The sequence below is a fragment of the Drosophila hydei genome, unplaced genomic scaffold (genome assembly GCF_003285905.1).
Source record: "Drosophila hydei strain 15085-1641.00,03,60 unplaced genomic scaffold, DhydRS2 tig00000063-arrow-pilon, whole genome shotgun sequence".
NCBI classification, from domain to species: domain Eukaryota; kingdom Metazoa; phylum Arthropoda; class Insecta; order Diptera; family Drosophilidae; genus Drosophila; species Drosophila hydei.
The window spans coordinates 1,710,276-1,734,128 of NW_022045657.1; the positions used below are offsets into that span (position 1 = coordinate 1,710,276).

The window sequence follows — 23,853 nt, forward strand, 5'->3', positions numbered from 1 at the left end:
GAAATATCAATAAATTGCCAACTTGGTCCACAGTCTCAGCAATAGATATTTTATTATAGTTTCGTCAGAGCTGACATTTTTCGCCAATTGTCAGTTAAGTTTTGTTGAGTCAACGGTAAAACACCCACTTTGTCAAACACTGCCCACTTGGCCCACATTTTTTTCTGTTGCTGCTGAATTTTTATCGCTTTTGCTGTAATTATTTTCCTCGTCTTCTGCGTATGTCTGTCCTCTTGTTGTGCCACTCGCATATCGGAAGATGATTCAGTTTTTTTGAAGTGCTTTTTTTTTATATATATCTAGAGGTTGGGTCTGTCGAAACGCTTTCTAAATGAACTGCAATCCGGGACTGTTGGAGTTGTTTATTGTGGAATAAAATGGCTTGAAAAGTCGAACTCTTTGACTCCTCTATGTTTGTTTGTGTTTTAAGACCCTAGTGCCGTTTACAATTTGATTTAAGAACGCTGAATCAAAAACAATATTTAAAAGTAAGATTTGGATCTAAATAAATATATATATATTTCTGATTATCTTTCTTATCGTTATCTATCTATCTTCCCCTTTTTCTGATTTGCCTTTCGTATCAATAGCTTCCCTATTGATCTCTGTATATTTTGCTCCCTATCTCTGTAGCTTGAATTGAATCTCTATCTCATTGCCTTCTACTCTGTGTCTTCATCCTTTCCTTCTATTTCCCTCTGTCTGCCTTTGTATGTCTCTTTATATCTGTCTTGCCTTTTCTTTCTATATTTGTATATCTGTATCTCTATATACATATGTTTCTCCCTCTCTCTCTCTCATTCTCTATCTTTGTATATCTGTATCTGCGTTTGTCTCTGTGTATCTGTTTCTCTAGAGTCTGTATCCCTCCCTTTCTATATCTCTTTCTATTTTTCGCGTTCCCTTTTTACATTTCTATCTCACTCTCTCTCTCACGCGAAGCGCGAGCGGGCGGGGAGCGCGCGAGCGCGCTAGCTCGCTCGAGGCGCGCGCGGGCGCGCTCTAATAGCTCTATCGCGCGCTAGCTTTCGCGATACGCGCGAGATCTATCTCCGATCTTCTACGAGCTCGCGTCCTCGCTCGTCATACTCTATCTATCTATCTCTATATCTCGCGCTACTCTATCGGCTACTATATCTAGCTCTCGCTATTTCTCTCTCTCTCTCTATTCTTTCTCTCTCTATTTCTCTCTCTCTCTACTCTCTCTCTCTCTCTCTCTCTCTCTCTCTCTCTCTCTCTCTCTCTCGCTCTCTGTCGATCTATCTATCTATCTATCTCTCTCTATCTTTCTGTCTCTATGTTTCTCTCTCTGTGTCACTTTAAATCTGTCTCATATCTGCCTCTAAGTCGGTTTTCCTTGCTTTCCCTCTCTTTATTATTATCTGTTTCTCTCTATCGAGCCCATTTTCATTTCTCTTTCTCTTTCTGTTGATGTGTAAGTATTCATACCAGAGCTCTCTCACTCGTCAGTCAGGGCAAGCAGAATTCGTTTTCCTTGTAACCATATTTCCATAGTCGCTTGCAAAACGCGCACTGCTGCAGACTTGAGTCTTAAGGCCTTATAAAGTCTTCTGGCCAGTTGCAAAGCCTAGCCAGACCGAAAAATAAAAACCAGTCGTGGTCGTGTCTTCAGGTTGTTATTACTTTTGTTGCTTTTGTTCTCAGTGTTTGCTGCGCTCTGCTTTGCCGGTTTTCTCTTTCAATCGTTGTTGTTGTTGTTTTTGCAATTTCATTGCCGGTGTCGGCGGCGCAGCCAAAACGTGTTTCAATGCCAAACGTAATAACGGTTATGATGTAAGTAATCAACAGCAACTACGACAACAACAACATGATTCAGACACCAACAAACGTAACATCGAGCAGTATTTTTTGTATATCATTTGTTCGATTAGTTTTGCGTTTATGTTAGCTTTTGTTGCCGCCTCAGGTTTCGTTTTCGTTTTCTATTTCTTTTTTATTTCAATTTTTTTATGTAGCATATTTTGTTGTTTTGTTGCTTTTGTCTTTGCTCACGTTTTGTGCACCGCGCAATGAAATTTAGTTGCGAAAATTTGAAACACGGCTTCAAATTGTGGCAACAGCCCCAACTTTGGGCTGGGGGCTCGAGTTCGAGTTTTCGAGTTGTTGTTTCAGTTTCAGTTACTACACCTGAGCACCTGTCCGGCGACCTACTCTCCACATAGACTTGGCCAGCAGCAACAGATTGTGTTGTTGTTGCTGTTGTCTGCCTGCTAACTTGGCCAACTTGCTCTGCTGACCTTTTTATCCAGTTTTCTGGCGCACTTTCTTTTCGCTGCCGTTGAAAGTGAAACATTTCTCTCATGTTGCTGTGCCCATTGCATAAGCTAGATTAGAATACCAGATTTTGAAGATACGAACTGGTAAAACGGTTGCCAACTGAACTGACCTAGCACAACCTGATGGTGAAGGGCGGGCCGTCTGAAAGTGGGAAATTGTAAAAATTGATGTGGCAGACCGAATAAAGTATATAGCATTATATTATATATCATATATTCTTGATCAGGATGACGAGCTGAGGCGATCGAGACATGTCGTTAACATAATTTGTTATATATTTTTTTCAATAACTCATATCTTTTTAAGCGTTTCTTGAATAACGTAATATCGTGTAGACCTCAAATTTACTGTGTAGTTTTCATTAACGAATACAGAAATTTTGTGTATTTTGAAATTTAGATACGTTCTCTTCTCCTCAAATTTTCAAAGAAAAAAAAACGTATTGCAACTTGTGTTTGGGCAAAGTTACTCAACAATTAAGTTCCTATAATAAACCCCGTTTGTGTGTGTTGTTTGTCACAGTCTCTTCTACAGCACGCTAACTCGTTGGTCACAATATTTGGTAAATTTATTGATGTGGACTTAACAACTTTTATGATTCTACTCAACTATTGGGAATAATACGATCGACGAATTATAGTCTAATAACATGCAAAAACAAAATGTTAAATCATAAGATTCGTTTGAATTTTAACCAAGTTCTTAGCACGTGCAAAAGTTAAAACTTAACAGTTTAAGCAGCACTGGCTTAGTGCACTGCCATCAATATTAGTCACACTCATTACAGTTGTAGAGGTACTGCAGTTGCCGCTGCTGTTTTTGGTGTTAATGACCCGACGGCTAAATTATGACCAATTTGATGCGATTGCATATGGCAGAGCGAGATGGCAGATAACACATGTGAGTCAACAACAGCTTAAGCAACCTCAGACAGTTGCAGACGAACTGAACGGGGTTGCAGAGGCATAGGCAGAGCGTGAGCTATGAATGAAACACAAATAGCTGTAAATAAACAAATGCAATATCAGGCACACACACATACAGCTACTGCCAATTGTTGTTTTATATATATATATATATATATATATATATATATATATTTATTTATATATATAAATATATTATTTACATTTGCATTTAAAGCGCCATACGTTGAAAGCAGTTTGCATAAATTGTTGGTTATTTGATTTAATTTATGGCCATTGTCAGTTGCGGTTTGAAGACAGACCTCGTGCTGACGTCATGGAGTAGAAGGGCCATGCCGCCTGCCTGCCCGTGCCATCCACCAACGGCTCGTTCAATTAGTTCAAAGAAGTTTGCTGCTTAAGTCTTTTGTGTGTGTTGCCCGCACAGTTGGCGAGCCATTGCCAGTGACTTGTGAACTGTAGAAACGTAAATTTATATTTTAATTAATCTTCCAATCGAGTTACATTTTTATTTCAAATACCCAATTAGCTTTGGGTTTAATTCGTTTTTAATTGTTGCAGTTACGAAACAGTTGTGTACAGTTTGAGAGCCATGTACTAAATGTGGTGTAATTTTAGTACATGTCGGGTATGTGTCATGGATAAACAGCGCCATCATAAGGTGGTTGTCTGTGCTAACAGTGGGTGTAAAACAGTATTTGAACTAAAACGTTGCACAGTAAAATCAAACTGTTGATTCGTTCAGGGATATGAGCAGTAAATGTAAAACTATTAGAACAAGTTCCACAGTTGTTTTTGAACTGTTTTAGTATATTTGATAACATGATTGCAATTACTCCTAAACTGTCGTTAATGTATCAAGTAACAGAAGTGATTGTACAACTGTTTTATCATAATTTATTCTTTTTCTTTATTGTAGTCGCACTCCCGGCTCGCGTCAGCCCTCGCCCGCAGAAGAGACATTACCACGCCCACCCACACTGCTCGATCCCACACACCATGGCTTCCCACAGATGCCGCACTTCAATCACATGCTCATGGATCATGGCCAGGGACACGGCATGGGCGGTGCCCTTGGTGGCAACAATTCGGTGGGCGGCGGCGGAGTCGGCAGCGGTGCTGCCGCAGCGTACGCGCATCAGCAGATGGCGGCGCAGATGAGTCAATTGCAGCCGCCAATGATGAACGGAGTTGGTGGCGGAATGCCAATGGCCGCACAGGTGAGCAATCAGCAATGGCATTCATTTGCCAGTTTGAGAAGCATTGCAAATACACAAATTTCTCTCCTTTGCGGCAGTCACCCATGTTGAATCACCAGGGCGCACAGGCGGGCGGACCCAATCATATGGAATCTCCAGGCAATCTCTTGCAGCAACAGCAGCAGCAACAACAGCAAAATTTTGATGTACAGGTGAGTTGTGGATAGTATTAGAGGCATGCAATTCAATTGAAGAAGGAATCTGAAAGAATGATGAACCCTATCAAATATTTCTCATGGATTTTATACATATATATTACTGATTCTCTATGAACAGCCAATGCACAACAGCTAATTAGACTCACTTTTAAATCTGTGTAAGCAGTTGAGATATAAGCTAAGATTTGTCAGGCTTACTCTTGGACTTATCTCATAATGTTTTGTGTGAAAATCCTTTTTAGTTTAGTCTGATTCAATTCAGCATCTTTGAGCAGGTTCGAACTCTTAGCGCATAGCCTACTTTTAGGCTCGCTTTTTACAGGGTATCTCGTAAACACTTGAGTGTTGCTCACTTAGCTGCAGTTGCTAAATGAGGTCATGTGCTTTGTTCTTGTTTATGTGTGTGTGTGCGTGTGTGTGTTGTGCATTTGAAGTGCCCATTGCAGCTGCTAATTTACCACATCCGGCTGAAAGCAGCTGCTGCCGCTGTGCGTTGCGTTGCGTTGATGTCGCCGGAGAGCCATTTCCGGCACACAAAAACTTCTGAAAGAGAACAGCTGCAGCAGGAACAGCAGCGACAACAACAACAACAACAACAACTTCGAATGCAATTTATTTCGAAACAAAACGGAAATCGGATTTATTAGCCGCAAAATTGCTTTTAAGCTTTGGCCGTTCATTTGCGCAGTGGCTCTCAAACCGATAGTCCCTCACCACCCCGTCCCTTCCGCATTACCTTCGCCTCTTGCTCTTTGCCTGTAATGACATTTCTCCTGGCTTTTTATCTTATGGCGTCAAATTGAAAATCAATATATGCTGTTGCAGCTGCAGTTGCTGTTGCCTTGGCTGCTGCCATCTTCCGGCACGACCACGGCCAAGCCCATCGCCTTACCCTTACCCTTAGTCCCTGCCCATTGAGCCCTGGCAAAAGCAAATTGACATTTCCACACTTTAGTCCTTGTCTCTTGCTGCTGCTGCCGGGCCAATCTGCACTTCCGTTTTCAAGGCACAAACATGCAACACTCATTGCCCGTCCGCTGTTGCCGTTGCTGTAATTTTTGTGTCGCTTTTGTCTCTTAACTTGCAAGCTGCAAGTTGGTTGGCTGCAACTTTTGCGTTGCACTTTCTGGCTTTTGGCCTGCCCTGTGGTTCGCTACTTGGCAACTTCAGCAACGCTTGCCACATGCCACTTGCGCCTGAGCGTGTGCTACAAAGAGCGCGCCACAAACAACAACAACTGCAACAAAAGTAGCTGCTGCATCAGCAACAGGACGCACACAGGCGACGGCAGCAGCTGATGTCATTACGTTTAAAGTTAAAGTTTGGCTTTTTGTGCCGGCATGCGACAGAGTCGTCTCTGGGGCACGCTTGAGCTTGGCCAAACAGTGGATGCCACAGGCACCAATTGTAGCTGCCAAACGTTTTCCCTCTAACAATCTATGGATTTGCAGTTGCCTCGATGTTTTTGGGCAAATATGAAGTTAGAGTATATTAGAAGACAATTAGATGTTTGTAAGAAATTTTAGATTTGCAAGTTCCGTTATATGATACGTTGCATAATTTGCTTATAGTTTGATTAGCTTTTACAGATCAAATTCTATAAATACGAATTTAGTTACATTTGCCTCTTTTGCTGCTGCAATTTTTATTGCATTATGAAAGCTTTTGGTTCATTCTCTTCAATGATGATTTAAGGATAAGCTTTTTCATTTAACTGTTGTTTAATTGATCTATATGTATTATAGTTTCGCATAGACACTTGATTGTGTGGTCTGCCAGCATTTTTGTGCGCAAATATGTTTTTGGTCATATTGAAATTTATATTGATGGTCTCTGCAGGTCGTATGTCTTGGCAACAGTTTGCATTTATTTCGATATGTCCTGTCTGCCAGGCACTCTCCCCATCTCCCCATCTCTCTGTCTCTCTCTTTCTCTTTGTTTGCCTGGCAGTTGATCTGTGGTTCTCTGTGCTCCACCCGTTGCCTATAAATAATGATTTCTTCGCCATTTGAGAAGCTGCCTCACACCCCCTTCGGAAATGCAGCTCGACTGATGCTGCACATGCGGGTCTTCCCACAAAATGCATATGTAATGGCATTGTTCATAGCAAAAGGAACTCAACGTAAGGTTATTTATCTAGAGAAGCTCAAATGCTCTAAATTAAGCCAAAGTTCACTACTTCAAATGGCGAATGAAACTTTAATTTGTGGTTGAAGCTGTTCAATCTCAGGCTGGAGATCGTCTGAAGAATGTTTACAAAGAAACGATTTCATCAGGGAAACATGTTCGATAGATGAATGAGCCCAGGACTCGAAAGATAGTCGAACAGATATACGTTCTCTCTATATATATATATTTCTTGTCAATCTTTTAGCACATATTGAAAATGACCGAAAATATTTCGTATCGTTGCTTAAATTTGTATATGACAAAGCCTTTTTTTGTGCATCTCTCTTTGAGAGCATATAAATTTATGAGTTGTGTGCATATATCTATATATATTTATATATAGATTCATATTGGAAATTCATGTCGAAGTCGTTGCATTGTGTTGCCACACAATGGCCACACGTGCAGCCCCTGCCATGCGCTCCCCGCAGTATTGACTCTGCATGCAATTCGTCAGCTTTTGTGGAGCGTTAATATCGACGACATTTAATAAGAAACATGCACGAAATTCACTCAAAAAAAAAAAAAAGAAAAGAAAAGCAAAGCCGCATGGCGCATTAAAAGAGAACAGCTATGGGGAGACACAAAGTGGTGCAAGTAGAGAGGGCAGCTGGGTTGGGTGGCTGTTAAGTCGAGGTGCCTTATCCATTATCGACAGCATATTGTCGCCTATCGTCGTCTTGTGCAACCAATTTCAACTGCGTTTTCCTTTTTTTACTACATATTTTTTCATTTCTTTCTGCCGTTATTCATACGTGTTTTATTTATGCCTCAGTTCTGGATGCCTTCTGCCTGCGCGCGTCCTCTTAGCATATAATGCCCGTAACATGTGCATAGTAATAAATATAATAATGATAGAGTACATTAAAATGGCTCAAGCGCTCATTAAAGGAGCGAGTTTAAAGCGAATGTGGCGGGGTTTTCTTTTCGATGTGGCTCTTTAGGGCAGCGTCTGGTACGTGTGAGACTTACGGCATATAGGAAGAAAGATCTTTAAGATATACATACATGCATTCATGCCGGCTCTTTGGCAAGTGTTCGTGCCCTTTTCTTCAGCCCTCTTTTGTTTCCCACACGATTTAAAAAATTTTAAATTTCTTTCCTTGATACAGAAAACTTTTCAGTAAAATTCTACAACAGATTCGACCAACTCGTGTTTTAATAAATCAATTGGACCACTTCAGTGCTTCATGCTTGGGCAGGCATTCTGCAAATTAAAGTAATTCAAACCACAATTGGAAAACGCAATATGAAAACAGTTTCTTGACAGCTTGAAAAATGAGTTATCTTAGTTATTTTTGTTTAATTTGTTACACATTTTTATACTCTGAATTCCCATTTTCATTGCTATTATTTTTGCATCGAAAGTCAAGATTGAGAGATAATAGAAGCTTGTAAAATGTATTTTATATATTTTATTATAGCTTCTTTTACAATTCCACAATTTTAAAATGAAAAATAAAACCAACTTCATATTTAAATTGGTTTTTATTTGTACCTCAGTTAACATAGAAAGTTTTTGATGCGATTTCATGGTTGTTTGCTTCTAGAACTGATCCCTAACTACGCCTAACTATCAACTAATCGCTGCAAAGTTTCTTATATAAATAAACATGACAGCTTCAGACAAGTTTGCACGGCGAAACTTTGCTCATTTCGCGGGCGCATGTTGCAAAGTATGAGAATGCAGCTGGCGGCGGCGCCTCCAAGTTTGTTTTCACTCAATAAAAGTAATTATAAATGTGGCCGAGTTGCCAGGCGGCATTCGGTGTGTGCCATAAGCGATTACTTCCACTGCTTATCTCTCTCTCTCCGGTTTAACTTCAATTTCGGCTCTTTCCCTTCTGATACGCTTCATTTGATTGCGTTTATGTGTTAATCAGTCAATGGGGATTTGATGCGACTAACGAGAGAGCTGAGAGTCTTTCGCGGAATTGTCTGTTTTTGGCGGATTTACTTTGGTCTGAAAGTCGAACTAATTGATTTCGTGTTGTGCGGATTGCTTTTTGATTTTTCCTACTTTGGCTTAACTTGTTTGCATGTAAGCCGATAATGGTCGAGACTTCCCTGAGAGTAGGCTAATAGGTGAGCTAATAAAATGGTTTTCGGCCAGATTTCAAAGAGTTAAACGAATTTTCGTTTTTATTTATGAAAGTTTCTGCTAACCTCTTTTATTTGCCCTTCTTCTGATTTGATTTATTATTTAATGTGAAATTTATAATTATTATATAGAAAGTTTTAATTTATACTAATTTCTGTTATTTAAATATTTTATATATATATATAATATATATAATATATTCAAATCCTTAGCTTTTCCCACAAATCACAAAATTTTAATTTTCCCACATTTAAAAATTTTAATATTTATCGAATTTCTGCATTGCACGTGAAAGCAAACTGGAAAAATTTGCATAAAATTTCATTTAAATCAATAACATAACGTAACGGAGTTGATAATATGTAACATATGCTCTGCATTGTTTTTTTGTTTCTTTTGCCATATAAATTTGCAATTAATTAAGCGTTAATTAGCATGCAATTGTGTGCGTAATTAATTATGCATGTTGTGTGGTACGTGGCACTTGCCACTTGCCACTTGCCAATTGCCTCTGGCCACTTTATAATGCCACTTGTGCAATTCAATTGCAACTATAAAATGCATGCAGCACGCGCTGCCAATCAGAAATTACTTCTAAGTCTCCTGTGGTTTTGATTGAAATTCAAAAAAGTTCGTCAAAATGTTATAAATTTACACATTCGACAATTCTCATCAAACTCACAGCGCTGTTGATAAATTATAAATTATAAATAAATTAAAACTGATTTTGTGTTGAGTTGGAAAATTTTACTGTTATTTCTATCATTATTAAAGTACTTTAAAATATTAAAATAAGATCTAGTTGGAGCTTCAGTAGCTGCTTCACTATTTATATATTGAGTTAAATCTTGATCAATTGAAATATTCAACTTTGCAGTTTCCTCGATTACGAGCTCAAATTATTCACGTCATTCAGGCAAAAGGTTGGCATGTTTTTCCAGGTGGCCGCACTCGTCTAATTAATAGCGACGCCTTTTGCACGTTGGCAACTATTTTGCCACTCACTAATTAGCATTTGCTTGGCCGCAAACTTGAAAGATGACAGACCCGAAAGCCCTTCAACGAATTACTCTGTATTTTCGGCGGCTCTTGCCGCTAATTGGGCTCTATTGGTGGCAAATGTCAAGTGAAGCGCGTTCACCACTTACCAGCCCACACAGCCCCTAATGCCACTTCTGATTATGGTTCACTGATAACAGAAACATTTGTCGTTGCCAAGACGGCTTGCTGTTCCAAAAGCCCAGCCAGAAAAAGTTCTCTGTCATTTTCTGTGCGGCATTCGCGTGTGGGTAGCGAAGCGTAGCCCCAAAATGCAATTTGTGGCTCAAGTATATATATATATGTATACACAAAGAATATATATATATATATATATATATATATATATATATATATATATATATATATATATATATATATATATATATATATATATATATATATATATATATATATATATATATATATATATATTTGGTACTTGCGCGCTTTGTGGGCGCCCAAAAGTTTGCCATTTAATTTTTCTGGCTCGATTACACTTGGACGCCTACAAGCTGCCCACAGTTCCTAATTTATGAGGCAGTGAAAGTGCTCAGAATCCCAAAATCGATGATTTAAACAGGCTCTTAGACTAGGGCAAGCTTTTTAAATTTGCTGATATAAGCAGTTTATAAAGTCATTCCATATTTTAGCCCAAGTGGAAAGCAGCAAAGAGAAAGCTGAGAGTGAGCGAAATATTGCGCTTTGCGATAGGTAGAATACAATATATGCGTTAAGATTTGACAGAGCTTAACAGCTAGTAAATCTATAGTAATGCTTAGATATTGAGATGTATTAAAATCTATTTCTTATAAAGTTGGCAGTTTTGATGACTGACTGACCAGATCTTTAGGTACTTGTTCCAATAAATAACATATTTCTTAACATACAGAAAGTAATTTACCAACAACTGTAAGTTGGCAGCCCTAGACTCTTTACAGCAACGAATGTTGCAGCCAACCTGCTGAAGAAATTCCTCAAGTTCTCTCTCTCTTATAGTCATTGCCTACTTATGAGCTAATCAAGCCGTTGTTTCGCGGCCCGCAGTGAGTGGAAAAGAAACCCGGGCAGCTTAATTTGATTAATTGCGTCATGCGGAGCAACGTCGTCAAATGATTTCACACTATGCGGCTACATTGGCTCGAACTTTGTCTGGCCACCCGTCCCCGCCCACTTGTCCTTTGCATGTCTGGCAACGCCTGCCCAGCCCCTGGAGTGTGATAAGTGCGCCCGGGGTGTTGTATTACATGACAACGCCTGGCCATGGAATTTACGACGTAGTTTTTTCTAATTTTTCTATTTAATTAGCACACACACAGAGAGGGAGAGAGAATGAGAGAAAATAACTTATTGGTGGGGGCGTCACAAAGAAATATCCTGTCAATATGGTAGAACTTTAGCCGGCATATTGAGGGTTGCTCCATACACTTTCCGGCCGGCGAGACAAATGGATCGACTCTCTGACAAACTGTTGCCATTTGCCTGCCGTCGCTTAATGATGTCAGCATGTTAATTAAAGCCAAATTATTTACTAAAGTTACCCCGAAGGCATAAAAACGGTCCAAATGACCTCTCCCCTGGCTAACCTACGCCCATGCATCCGGCCCCGCTTCTACTGACTCCCTGTCTCTGTTAGGCTGACGAGGTGTTAAACCGTATTCGGATTTGGCAAAAATGCTCTTTTAAAGTTTTTAAGTATTGGCTGAGGTTAAACGGACGTGCCTGAAGGGTGAATAAAGTTAAGTAGTTGCTTGGCTTGGAATTAGAATTGATTCTCAGAAGACTACAGCCATGCGTTCGTAAAGTTTTATATGACTAAAGAAATGTGGCAAATTGGTGCCTGCTCATTAAATAATTTCTTTATAGTCAATAAACTAGAGCTAGGCTGCTGAGTTCAATATTTCTTATGCTTTCTATTTATCTTGTACTGGGGGATTCTTGAATATGAACCTAAGTATTTAATATTTAAAAAGAGTTAACTGAAGTAATTTTAGAGATTTTAACTATAAACTTTTTCGTCAGATCTTTATATATAACTTCATTTTTTATTCATGTAATAATATTCCTTAAATTCCTTAAAACGGAGCTACAAGAACAAAGCTAACTGATTTATAATTTATTCTATGATAATTAATCAATTTTTGGTAGTTAGATAATGTAATCAATATTATGAAAGCTAAGCAAACTTTGCTTCCGCCTCTCTCTCGAAGCGACCTATTAGAATTATATTCCCAAAGCATTTTCTTTCTTTTTGCTCTTCGTTTTAGCAACATTTTTGACAAATCTTGAATTGAGAACTTAGTTCTTTAAGCTGCTAGTCAACTTTAGTTTTATATATATATATATATATATTTATATATATATATATATATATATATAGATATTTTTTAGTTGCTTTAGCCGCTACAACTTTTTCATTAATAGTTAACAAGCTTCATAATTAAGCGCCCAGACGCTGGAACTTGCTCGGTTTTTTCATCCGTTCTGCTGCTTTCTCGATTCGGTTTTTCGCCCTTTTCTTGGTGCTTTTCCCTTGGCAATTTCTTGACAACTTTTCACAGTTGCCGTCTCGCTCACTCTTTGGCGCTGAGCTTGATGCTTATAAAGCAGTTTCTTTTTCTTTCTGGGTTTTGCCCACTTTCTCAGTCTGTCAATGAGTTGGCTCTTGGTTCTTGTTAGCCATTTGTTTGTTTGTTTCGGGGCGATGTCATGAGATTTCTTAAGCAGTTTCAAAGCACGACTCACCTTTCAGCTGCAGACACGGAATCCGCAGTTGTTGCTCATTTTCCAGGCCACTTGACTCGGCGCTTTTCACTTTGATAAGTTGCGACAGATCTGTCGCAGAAATGAATATTCAAATTATAGAAAAGAAAATATTCCATTGTCGGATTGAAAACTTTAAGAAACGCTAGTTACACTCGTATTCGGGACGCTAGATGGCGCCACTGAGTCGTAAATTTAAATTGGCTCATTAGCAAACGGTTAACCACAACAACCCGAAGGAAAGGAAATTGTCGCACGCCCCAAGCTATCTATGTCTTGTCTCAGCAGCTTAACAAATTTGTTGCCCTTTTCGGTGCGTGGGGGCGTGTGCGGCCATCTCGCTCCCAATTTGTCGCCCCTTTTCACGCTGCTGTGGTTAACTGAAAGCTGTGTGTAACTCATTTGTTGGTCAGCAAGCTTAACTGAAACTAAAAGCATGTAAAGTACTGACAGAAAAAAGCCACAGGATTTGGCATAGAAGGGAATTCCCACTGCATATGTACAACAAACTTAACATGTGCGCGTGTGTGGGAAAGCCGTTTACATGGCTGTTGCTGAAAATGTGTGTGTGGGAAAGTTTTTCATTGAATTTTAGATAGAAGCGACCCACAGCAAAGATTGCATACCACACACACACCCTCACATAGCTAGACAGTTGATAAAATGTTGACAGCTTTGGGTGAGTTGTTGTTGAGCGAAGAATGTTTCTTGCAAATTGGCAAAGGCAAAAGTTAAAAGCGTTGCAAAAGTTGACATTTGTGAAGGCGGGAAATCAATACTTGCACTTCTTAAGTGTGAATGGATCCTAATTGTATTTATTTGAAACTCTTAAGAGTGAAAACTCTTACCTCAGCACACGTTGGCAGTCTGGCCTTTGATTTAATATTTCTTAAATAGCTAAGCATTGTCGTTGGTATAATACTTGTGAACTTAGTTAAAATGTTTTTTTTTTTTTGCTTTGCTTTTTTAACACTTGACTTATAGTATTAAAGTATTTTTAACTTTGGAACTCTAGTGTAACCAGAATTTGGCAGTTGACTTTCAGTAATCACAGTTTAGTTATGGCTTTATCAGAATTCTATTCTATTTAAAACGGGAATTCGGGGTACATAGGTCTTCTGAAAATTTATGTAACAGGCAGAAGATTAGGACGGCGAACTGAAGGGTTCGGGGCATGTTGGACATCTGGCCGTCTGATCTCGTAAACCAGGAAAAAAGAAGAAAAATAAATATATTTTTGTGTATTCCATAGGCGCAGTACAAGCTAAAATTTTTTCTATAACTTATTCCACTTCCTGAAGCGCAGCTTAAATACCGTAAATGCTGTTGACTTTAGAGAATTTGCATATTTTGAATTTTGGATATTTATCTCCTGGTCGAGCCGACTCGACTAGAGCACTTTTGTTTGCTTTTATTGCACCGCATTGTAGTACATGACTTGTCCATATTTGACCCATATTTATAGTATTGTGAGTATTTTTGGTAACTTTTTGCATTTTATTTGTTTTCGCCCACAAATTGTGCTAATTAGGCGAACTAGAGTCATTCGATGTGGTCAACAATTGGGCCAGCAAAACCCTAATCAACATGCGAGCGCTAATAAAACCTGAACAGAAGGAAGAAAAAAAAACAATCACGCCAATGGCTATTTCCATAGTTTTGTGCGCGGCTAGTGTTGTCATATCTCCCAGTTCTATATTCACACGCCTACCGCCCTTGTCGTATTGTTAATAATTAATGCCGGCGCTAGGCAATCAACGTCCGTTGCATTCAGTTGTCAAGCGACTTCATTTACTGGCCATTTTCTTTTTCATTTATTTCCTCTTTTTGTTGTTCTGTTTTCCGATGTGCGTCGTTCTGTGTACTTCATGTTTAACTGGGCGTGGTGTTGCCCATAAAAACTGGTGGCAGGCGGTCATAGATTGCAGTGTAGAGTGGGAGCAGCCTACTCGCACGCTCTCCAAAATATATGACAGTCTGACGGTTGGTTCAGCTACATTTGACAGAACCTATCTGTAGTGCTCCCTTTGCCCGTATTCCAGCTCAGTGCATTTTAATAGCGTTGCCATATTCTTCAATGCACCGTTGCACTGGCAGCCCACCTGACAGTTGTGTATATAGATGTATATACTTTGCTTTTATACAGCCTTTTGCTCCACTTACGCCGTCCCCGCTTCTTGCATGTGACATGCAATCAACTATCGCCAAATTTGCGGGCGCACTCCATATCGCTATCACGTCGCCTCGTCCTCGCCCCATTCACCGATAGGCAACGTATCACGCCTTTTATATTTACGCTACATTTAGCCAGAATTTGTGTCCGTTAATATTTATATGTATTTGTTTTTGTTCTCTCCAATGAAAGAACACTTTTCCATCTATAAAATAATAAAAACTCAACGCTATGAAAAGTGATATTTAATGGTTTTTTTATGGCTTTCGTGTTGTTTGGCAACAACAGCCATGATCATAATCTAAGCAATTGATTGAGTTCGAGTCATGAATATAGCGCACGCTACTCAGGTTTGGAAATCGGAGTTAGAGTTCCTTGTGTGTGTGTGAGTGGGTGGAAGAATTCATTTTATTTATATTTTTATTTTAGCCGACTTCCTATTCAATAGTTGAGGCGCAACCTTGCCTTGCTTTGGCATTGATTGCATAAAACACTTCGGAATCCAATTTGCTTGGTGTTGTTTATTCTTGGGTATACGCTTTAGTGTGCTGCGGTATATTGACATTGTCTATTGCTTTGATTGGCATATGGAATATATACAATATATAAATATAGAAACTTTTGGAAATGTATTTTGGAACTGATCTGACTTAAGCAACGTTGAAATTCTAAGTTTATCTTGATTTTCCTTTGCTAGCTAAATATTTTTTCTTAAATATCTTTGAAGTGTTCCAACTGCATTAGTTAATAGAGAGCTCAACTCAAGTCGACTTAAAATTTTATTTATTTTTTGTCTTATTTTTCTCTTGACTTCACTTTGATTTTCTGTTTTGCTCATGCAGCTCACTAGCTGTTGCTGTTGTTATTGATTTTATTTCTTTTTTTTTTTTATTTGTATTTTCTTTTTTTTTTGTTAATTCAATTTGTTTATAAACACGTTGCGCTTCATTGAGGCGTGAAAAGCTGGCGCAATGCCCGTAAATTAGCCAATGCGCTTGCATAATCAAACACAATCGAGGCACACACGTAATACTGCAAGTTGTAAGCCAACTTGTTTCCTTTGTTTGTTCGAAAATCATTTTTTAGTTTTACATAAAAGTTAATTAAAATTGCGGCTTTTCGCGGCCAGAGGCCAGAACCAAGTCAGCTTAGCAACATTTTCAAGGACTGGCAATTAATTAGGCCTTTGGCCAGCCTCTGCTGCTGCTGCTGCTGCTTTTGTTGTCAGCTTCTGTTTACAAAGAATAATCATCATTAGGCTGCGCTTGTTACAGTCCTTTGTGGGTGGCTCTGAGGTGCTTTAAAGTGCATTTAGCAGGCGGCTTGGCTAATTTTCGCGATTCAAAATGGCAGCTGCATAACTGAGTGTACTCTGTGGGGGCATTGGATGAAGATGTGCGACATCTTTTCAGCAGCGTGTTATGCATCTCATTATTAATGTGGGGGTGGCTCTCGATCCCTTTGCTCATGAGCCCCTTAAGGCTGCCTTGCCTACTTCTAGGCTCTACATCTCGCACAATGAGCGCTAGTTAAATGAATGCACGCGCGGCTATTCATAATGCCCTGCAAATGGAGCATTTCGACGTCTCATGGCGGATAAAAAAATCTTGTGCATATTCCACATATCTACTGAACGAAAGGAGGCTTATATGGGAGTAAAATAATGTCTTGAATAGTATCAACAAGTAAAAAGCTGTAGACGAGAGTGCCCGACTAAGGTATGCCCTGAGCCCTACGCACAGATGCTTTTCCCATAATTTAATGATTCTACGGATAGAAGGACATTGTCGTCCTTATTAATATATACATATTCTATATAATATGTAATATAATGTACGCTATGCTTTTCTCAGCCTGAGATTCCATTTTTACTGATGAGCCTTTCAGAGTTCTTAACTATTTTAAGTGACCTACTGAATCTGTTAACTTTTAAGTTTACCAACTCATCAAAGTTAGCAAGTTTGCAACTAACGGTAATCGCTTTGCAGCCTATGCATATTATACTTCATTCATAGAGTATTTAATCTCCTTTAAACTTTCGCTTATTTTCGAAAGTCTATAAACCTTTCTTGCTAAATGCTTATACCTTCTGTATAGCTTTTGTCTGCAAAGGCATTCACATTTTGTGCCTCTTTTGTGTGTGAATGTGTGTGTGGTTGGAAGGATTTGTGCCTGAGTGCTGAGTGCCTGGGAATTTAATGCAGCAGGACGCATGCAGCTGCCATTTCAACTGGCTGTCATTGTGCGCAGTTTGCGTGCCCTTCTCTGTAGTTCTCAGTTGTCGCTGTCTGTTTTGATTGACGTTTGTCAATCCAAAATTATATGCTTGGCATTTTCCTATTGTTTTCGCATAGACTCGGCTTCCTTGAGAAGCCCTTAGAATATTTCTAATTAGACCAAGAGTTGTCATAGCTCACGGCTCGTTGTCAGCCAACGCTGCCATCTCTGGCCACTAATTGACAGCTCAATCAACTTAAGTATTCAGTATTAAATTGTATAGTTTGTGCTGTCTGATTGACAGCAATGCAATAAAGAAAAAAGAATTTTGTTCATATCAAAAATTTCGCTGTTTGCAGTTTATAGCTCTCATGTTTTCTTGGTTTTCTTCGCTCGCATTTAATGCTCCTTTCACACTTGACACCTGCCCGGAAAGGTGTGCTATGTTTTGGGTTGCTTTACGACATAATTACATTTTAATTCCCACAGACAACAAGAGCAAATAGCACGACAGCAACAACAACAGAAACTGTTCGCTGCAATAATAATATAAACTTTGTCAAACTTTGAGAACACTCACACACACACAGACACTTATACACCCGTACACCGCGAAAAATCTGCATGAATTATAATTATATTTTTCATTAAAATTCACCTTGAGCGCTTGTGCGCACAAGTTTTAACTTTTGCCCAGATTTGATGGCAAAACGCAGCACGGTCCGTAAAACTTGCGGCATTGTGTCGCCATCTGGCGGCGGCGGCGGCAACAACAACGATGACGACGACTTGATTTACTTATTTTTGATCACCTTCAACAATTTTAATGAGCTGCAATTCAAATGTAAAGCACCAAAAATTTGTGCGTGTATATTAATTGAATTTTGAGGCTTTTAATTAAGATGAAGATGAGAAAAATTCAATTGAATGAGCTGTTGCGACACAGACTGTCGAGTGGGGGCGGGGAAAGGGAGCTGCTCACTGGTACAGGTGAGGCATGAAACTGGAGACCGACACGATAAAGTTTTGCAAAACTACAAATTTAATTTAACTTTGATATTCTTTGTTCTCCAGTGGCTGCCATCATATCATTTCGAACTTTTAAGTTGAGCATGATGGCGATGATGATGTTAGCGTTGGCAATGCTGATGATGATGATGATGGTTGTTGCATTTCCATGCTCCAGCTCATGATTTCGCTAGTCAGTCATCCGCCTGCTTTTCCTACCTTTCTCTTTTGATGCATTATTGTATTGTGCGCGTGTTTTATTTTATTGGTACAAGTTTATCTTTGAAAACTTTTCTTTGAGTTTGTTTGCGTTCGTCAGCGCTCGAGTCTGATTGCTGGTTTATATTTTGATATCAATTTTGACATTTTGGGCTGAGCTTCAATTAGCTCGGAATGGTAGCGGATAGATTATATATTTTGCGTTGTGGATAGCTAAAATAAAATAAAAATGTTTAAATTCTATATTGAAATTAAATTTGTAAAATCACTGAGAACAGAAAAAGTGAAACGTTTTAATACACCTCAATAGACTAAACAAACCAAATGTGTACGTAATTTAACAAAACTTCACTAATGTAGTACACTCGATATGCTGCCCTTTGCACTTCTGAAAATATATGAAATTTTTAGCAATTTTTGTTACGGTCTAACTTTTCATTAGCCAGGGATGCCAAATAATATCATAATTAATACAAAATGCTGTATATAACTATCCTTCAAAACGTTCGTCTATACATTTACCGTCAAAGTTGAATGCAGCCGCAAAACCTTTGAAAATCACTGGCCACAAAACTTTTGCCACAGCTATGTAGCTCATTTGTGCCTGGAAAATGCAGACAAACTCCAAACGAAACCCCTCACACAGATAATACACAAGTTGTTTTATGGAGTACCACCTCAGCCAGCTATCTGATGGAGCCACAGAGACGAAAGCTTTTATAACTAAAAATAATAAATAAATTTATAAAAAAGAAACGAAGCAAAAACTTTGCAATAATTTGCAATTAAATTAAATTTGTGAAGCTAAACAATAAATAAATGCATATATTATTGTAGCTGTATTAAAAGCCACTGAGTCACTCACTGGCAGTTCATGAATCTCAATGAATTTGAGGTCTGTGCGAGCATATTTTTGCACACATTTGCAGTTTTCTTACGAGGCTTTCAGCCGTTGGTCCTGTTTGTATAGCTATATTCGTCTTAGTCTCACAGCTAGTGAGTGCTTCGCTTGGCTCGCTTGTTTACTTGATTGCATTAATATTATGCACATGTTTCATTTATGAAATGCAAAACTTGCAATATTATGCAGCAAATTGCATAGGGCGTAGTAGAATGGCGTTCGTGCTGTAAAGTATGTCCTGCGACATCCTTTTTGAGTGAAAAGCAGCTGGGAAAAGCAAACGAAATATGCAAGTGAAAAGCTTTAGACATCTGTTTATAATATAAATTAGCTACAAGTTTGGGGATACCTAAGGGCTTTATGTATAACGAAAATCTGTTTGGCTTGATGCTTTATGCGAGCTTGGCTATTATAAGTGTTCATAAATTTGATATAAAATTAATATTTACTTTAATTTAAATTACGTTTTAGCAATGAATTCTCAGTTCTGATTTAATCTTATTTTTTTTTTTATTATTATTTTTTTTGTAATGTGATTATGCAATGGGCCGTTTAATGCATTTACCTTTGACAATGGCTAACGGACATGTTTTGTCTTTACGAGCCGTGCTTCAGGATGCAAGTGTTTGTGTGTTTCGTGAAGCTGCAATAATGTCCTTTAATAATTCCCGTTCGTTTGGAAAATAACAGTACAAAGCCTTGCTTATAGACCCTTTCACTCCTGCAATTCGCTCGGCCTCTGTCTCTCTCTCTCACCCGCTCTCTTTCACTGTTTTTTAATGCCTTGTTGCTGCTGTTACTCTGGTTTCAGTGTTGATGTTGCTGCTGCTCCCTTTGCACCTTCTCCTCTTTGATTCACCTACGTTTGCTCTACTCACTTTTGCCCGCCCACAAACTGACCGCTCAATTTATGTCGCACATGAAAATTTATGTAGCAAGTTTTGCATTTCTTTTTGTTGCATTTGTTAAAACCGTCATTCTCTTTAGACACGTTATTTATCTTTTTAGTTGCTTTTAGTTGACATTCGCCTGGTTTCACTAGTGTAAATTATTTATCTCACTTTTTCAATCATACATTAACTATATATAATAAACAACTTTTACTCTTTTTTGTCATTTCAGGTAAGCTTAAGAAAGCTTTTATTTTTATGATCCACACTAGAAGGGGTATGTTCATAGATCTTAAAACTTTTCAATTTGTTGTTTAATATCAAGTACCTAATCTATTCCCAACTAAAATGCATTTATATGTGATTTTTACCATAAAAATAAAATTTCATGTATATATATTTCATGTATGTATATATTTTATTTCTTAAATTATATTTTATTTTCTTTTATATTATTATATATTTTTTTATAAATTATATTATATTATTTGATATATAAAATATTCATATTTAATTAATCATATAATTTAATCGAACCATACTGAAGCTTAGAGCAAGTTCCCTTTGCTTTGAGTGCTCTGATCATATATAAATTTATTTTTATATAAAGTAATTAGTAAGGATCCATTAACATGACAGCAAAACCCAACTCTAGCTTATTTTTTCTTTTATATAAAGCATGCCACAGAGGAGGTGCACAAGTCAGCTTAATTAAATTATGAAGGCAATTTTCTTAGTTCTACTGTATTATTACATGTATAACAACTACTGTCTGTGTATGTGGGTAGCTCTGTGCCTGTTGGCATGTAGTGCACGTAGACCTTGTTTGCTCTACAAAGTATGCAACACTTTTTTTGCAGCAGCAAATTTCCCAGCTGACTGACACCGACTGAGGCAAAGCTAATTAAGTTAGGCAACAAAGAGAGGGCTAAACGCTTGTCAAAGGATAGGCATGAGGCAAGAACAACAACAACAACAACAGCAGCAGCTGCAATGCAACAAGAACAACAATTGCAACATAATCAACGGAATATTTTCAGGCACGCTTGTGTTCTACCAGGCGTATGCGTAATATGATTTACAGCACATCAGAATGCTATTATCAGCAGATGTATATAAATATGTATATAAATATATATGTCTATAAATGCTTGTACAGTGTGTGTACATACCCTAGTTACACCTACTGCAGCAGCTATATGTAGCTGCCCCTGACTCTTATCGCACCTGCAATTGGCTGTGTGGGGCATGTCCTGCATTCGAGTGCAACCTGTCTTAATTCAATTTTCATGGGGCACAATGACAGGTGCTCGATGTGCGTGCAAAGAGGAGCAGGAGAGAGTGTTAGGCAATCATTGCCCGTCTCGAATGTGAGGCAATGCAGTTGCTAAGTGAAAACCTAATTAATTGAATTAAATTTTCTATTTGCTTGAAATGAGAGCTGATTGTGTGTTACCATTTGGACTACTCTAAATGTGAACTGGGCATATAGAGCCTTGAGATATTGGATGTCAAATAATATCCTTTATTTTATAGTCTCACAATAGATGATCACATAATACCCTGTAATTTCATTGTTTATTTCTTTGACAATTGGCAATCCAGTCTTGAGTTTGCCTTGTCTCAGTATATCTCGCAGATACAGGGTATTATCAAAGCCTTATACTTTACGGTTTGATTAGCAATTCAGGTGTTTGTTTGCATGGCTTGAAACCGCCTCAAAACATTGTTCGATTACAATTAGCAAACCTCAAACCTTTCTATCTGCTTGCCTTACACCCATTGTAATATTCTATTGATTTATCTGTCGGTGTCTCCCATTGACCACAAATTAACTGGCATTTTGGCAAATTTTCCAGTTGACTTGGCAATTATGCAATTAGGTGCAAATCGCAAATGCGAACCAGAGACAAAGTTGGCTACTTGCGGGGAACATTTTTCGACGCAGGACTTCCCCAATGCAGTTGCCGCAGATGTGTAACTAAAGCAGGGGAAATATTCCCAAGCAACTTGTTGCAAGCGGCAACAGCCAACCGTCGAGTAGTTGCCATCCAAAGACTCTTTGTAGAGTTTTCTTTCTGCCCCTTCAGCCGAGCGGGACAGGACAGAGCGCAAACTGGGAGAGCGCATGCGTTGCCAAAGACCATGTAGTTTATAAGAGAATTGAGAGTTAGTGGAATGCCGGGTGTTGTCGTGTGTGAATGACGTAACGCGCCGAAATATATATTAAAAATTCCGGAAAAGCTGCGAAGAACAACGGATTTGAGTCTGTCTTAACCGACATTGTAACACTTTCAAAACTACATTTATCTTCATTTATGGATATATTATGATTTTCATAGGTAAATCAACAGTTAAACTCTACACTTCTACACAGTTGGCAAAAGGCTTTGTAGAGTTTTGATAACTGTTGCTCTTTTGCCCGTAGTTTTTATACTCTTCGCTTTGGCATTAGGACTCTTTGCTGGGCCAAATGAGGCATAAAAATGGCGCTTTCCTTTTCAGCTTTTGTCAACGACTTGGCTGTTAGAAAATGTGTTATATATATATAAATATTTATGTAGTTGTGTGTGGCATTATTGTAGCTTTGTAAAGCACAGTCATTCAATAAATCAGTTAAGCGTTTGCTTTCTTTCAATTTATCAATTTGTGGCATGCAACGGGGCATTGGAAGCAAAACACAGAGCCCAAGACATGGCATATATGAACTCTAAAATGAAAGTATAGCAAATGCATTTCAATTGTATTGAGTTTATCAATTGGCCTGCCTAAGCAATCGACTATAGTTGAAGATATCAAGAGCTTTGTTTCCATACAGCTTATTATTTTTCGATAATGCCATTTGAATAAAATACTATAATTGTTCTATTAGGCGAAGTCAATTTCCTGAGCACTTATTGTACTTAAACTTATCGAAATATAGCTTCAATATTGGCCAAAGAAATCAAAAAGAACAAACAGAAGCCAAAGTCGAAGCCAAGAGAAGAGAAGAGAAGTCCAGTAGCCAAATAAAATCATGATAAATCAACAGAAAATATATGGGCGTGAGGCACAAATATAAACAAAACTGCGAATAGAAACCGCAAACGGCCAAAAATGATTAAAAAAATAAAAAAAAAAAAAACTGGGAAGGAAAAACTCGAAGTGAAGCCAGCAAAAAGCGAAGGCAAGCAGGAAAAGCGATATTTGCTTTTGTTACAACATTTTGCCAAGCCTCGAGCGACCCATCCCCCTCAAAAAAGAGAAAAAAAAAAATAAGAAAGACTAGGTAAAGATGCCGAAAGATATGCCAAAGTCGTTCTCTCTCTTACTTTCTCTTTCTCTCTCATTCTGTCTGTTATCCTCGTGGAGCAAACCGCGCTGCAATTTGCGGACAAGCGAGCAATTTGTAAATGTAAACAATGACGAGTCAAGTGGTCGCTTGGTCGAATAGGAGAGCAACGGGACGGCATTGAGAGGAGGAGCCAACAAACAAGGAAAGGACTGCTGTGCTACCGATAAGGAAACACCAGCCAAACACTCAAGATGTCCTCGGTTCCAATCTGTTTCGCAGAAACTGTAGTGGAAAGTGAAAAGCGTTCGCGTCACCGAAAAGAAAAGTTAAACGAAGAAACGATTAAAAATTCAATTGAGTGGTAAACAAAAGGAGAGCGAAAAAACAACGACAACCAAAAAGGAAGTCAACAAAGGAATCCCCTCAGAAGCAGGAAACGTACGAATCGTGAACCACTCT

General features: G+C 38.5%; 1 protein-coding gene across 1 annotated transcript in view; it reads left to right on the top strand.

Moving 5' to 3' along the window:
• Nucleotides 1-20,382, top strand: part of LOC115482750 (maternal protein pumilio-like) — a 40,867-nt gene extending 20,485 nt beyond the window's left edge. Inside the window, exons 6-8 of the mRNA XM_030222766.1 lie at nucleotides 4,144-4,444; nucleotides 4,522-4,635; nucleotides 20,353-20,382. Of these exons, the coding sequence (XP_030078626.1) occupies nucleotides 4,144-4,444; nucleotides 4,522-4,635; nucleotides 20,353-20,382 (445 nt within the window). The remainder of the gene's footprint in view (nucleotides 1-4,143; nucleotides 4,445-4,521; nucleotides 4,636-20,352) is intronic.
• The last annotated feature ends 3,471 nt before the right edge of the window (nucleotides 20,383-23,853 follow it).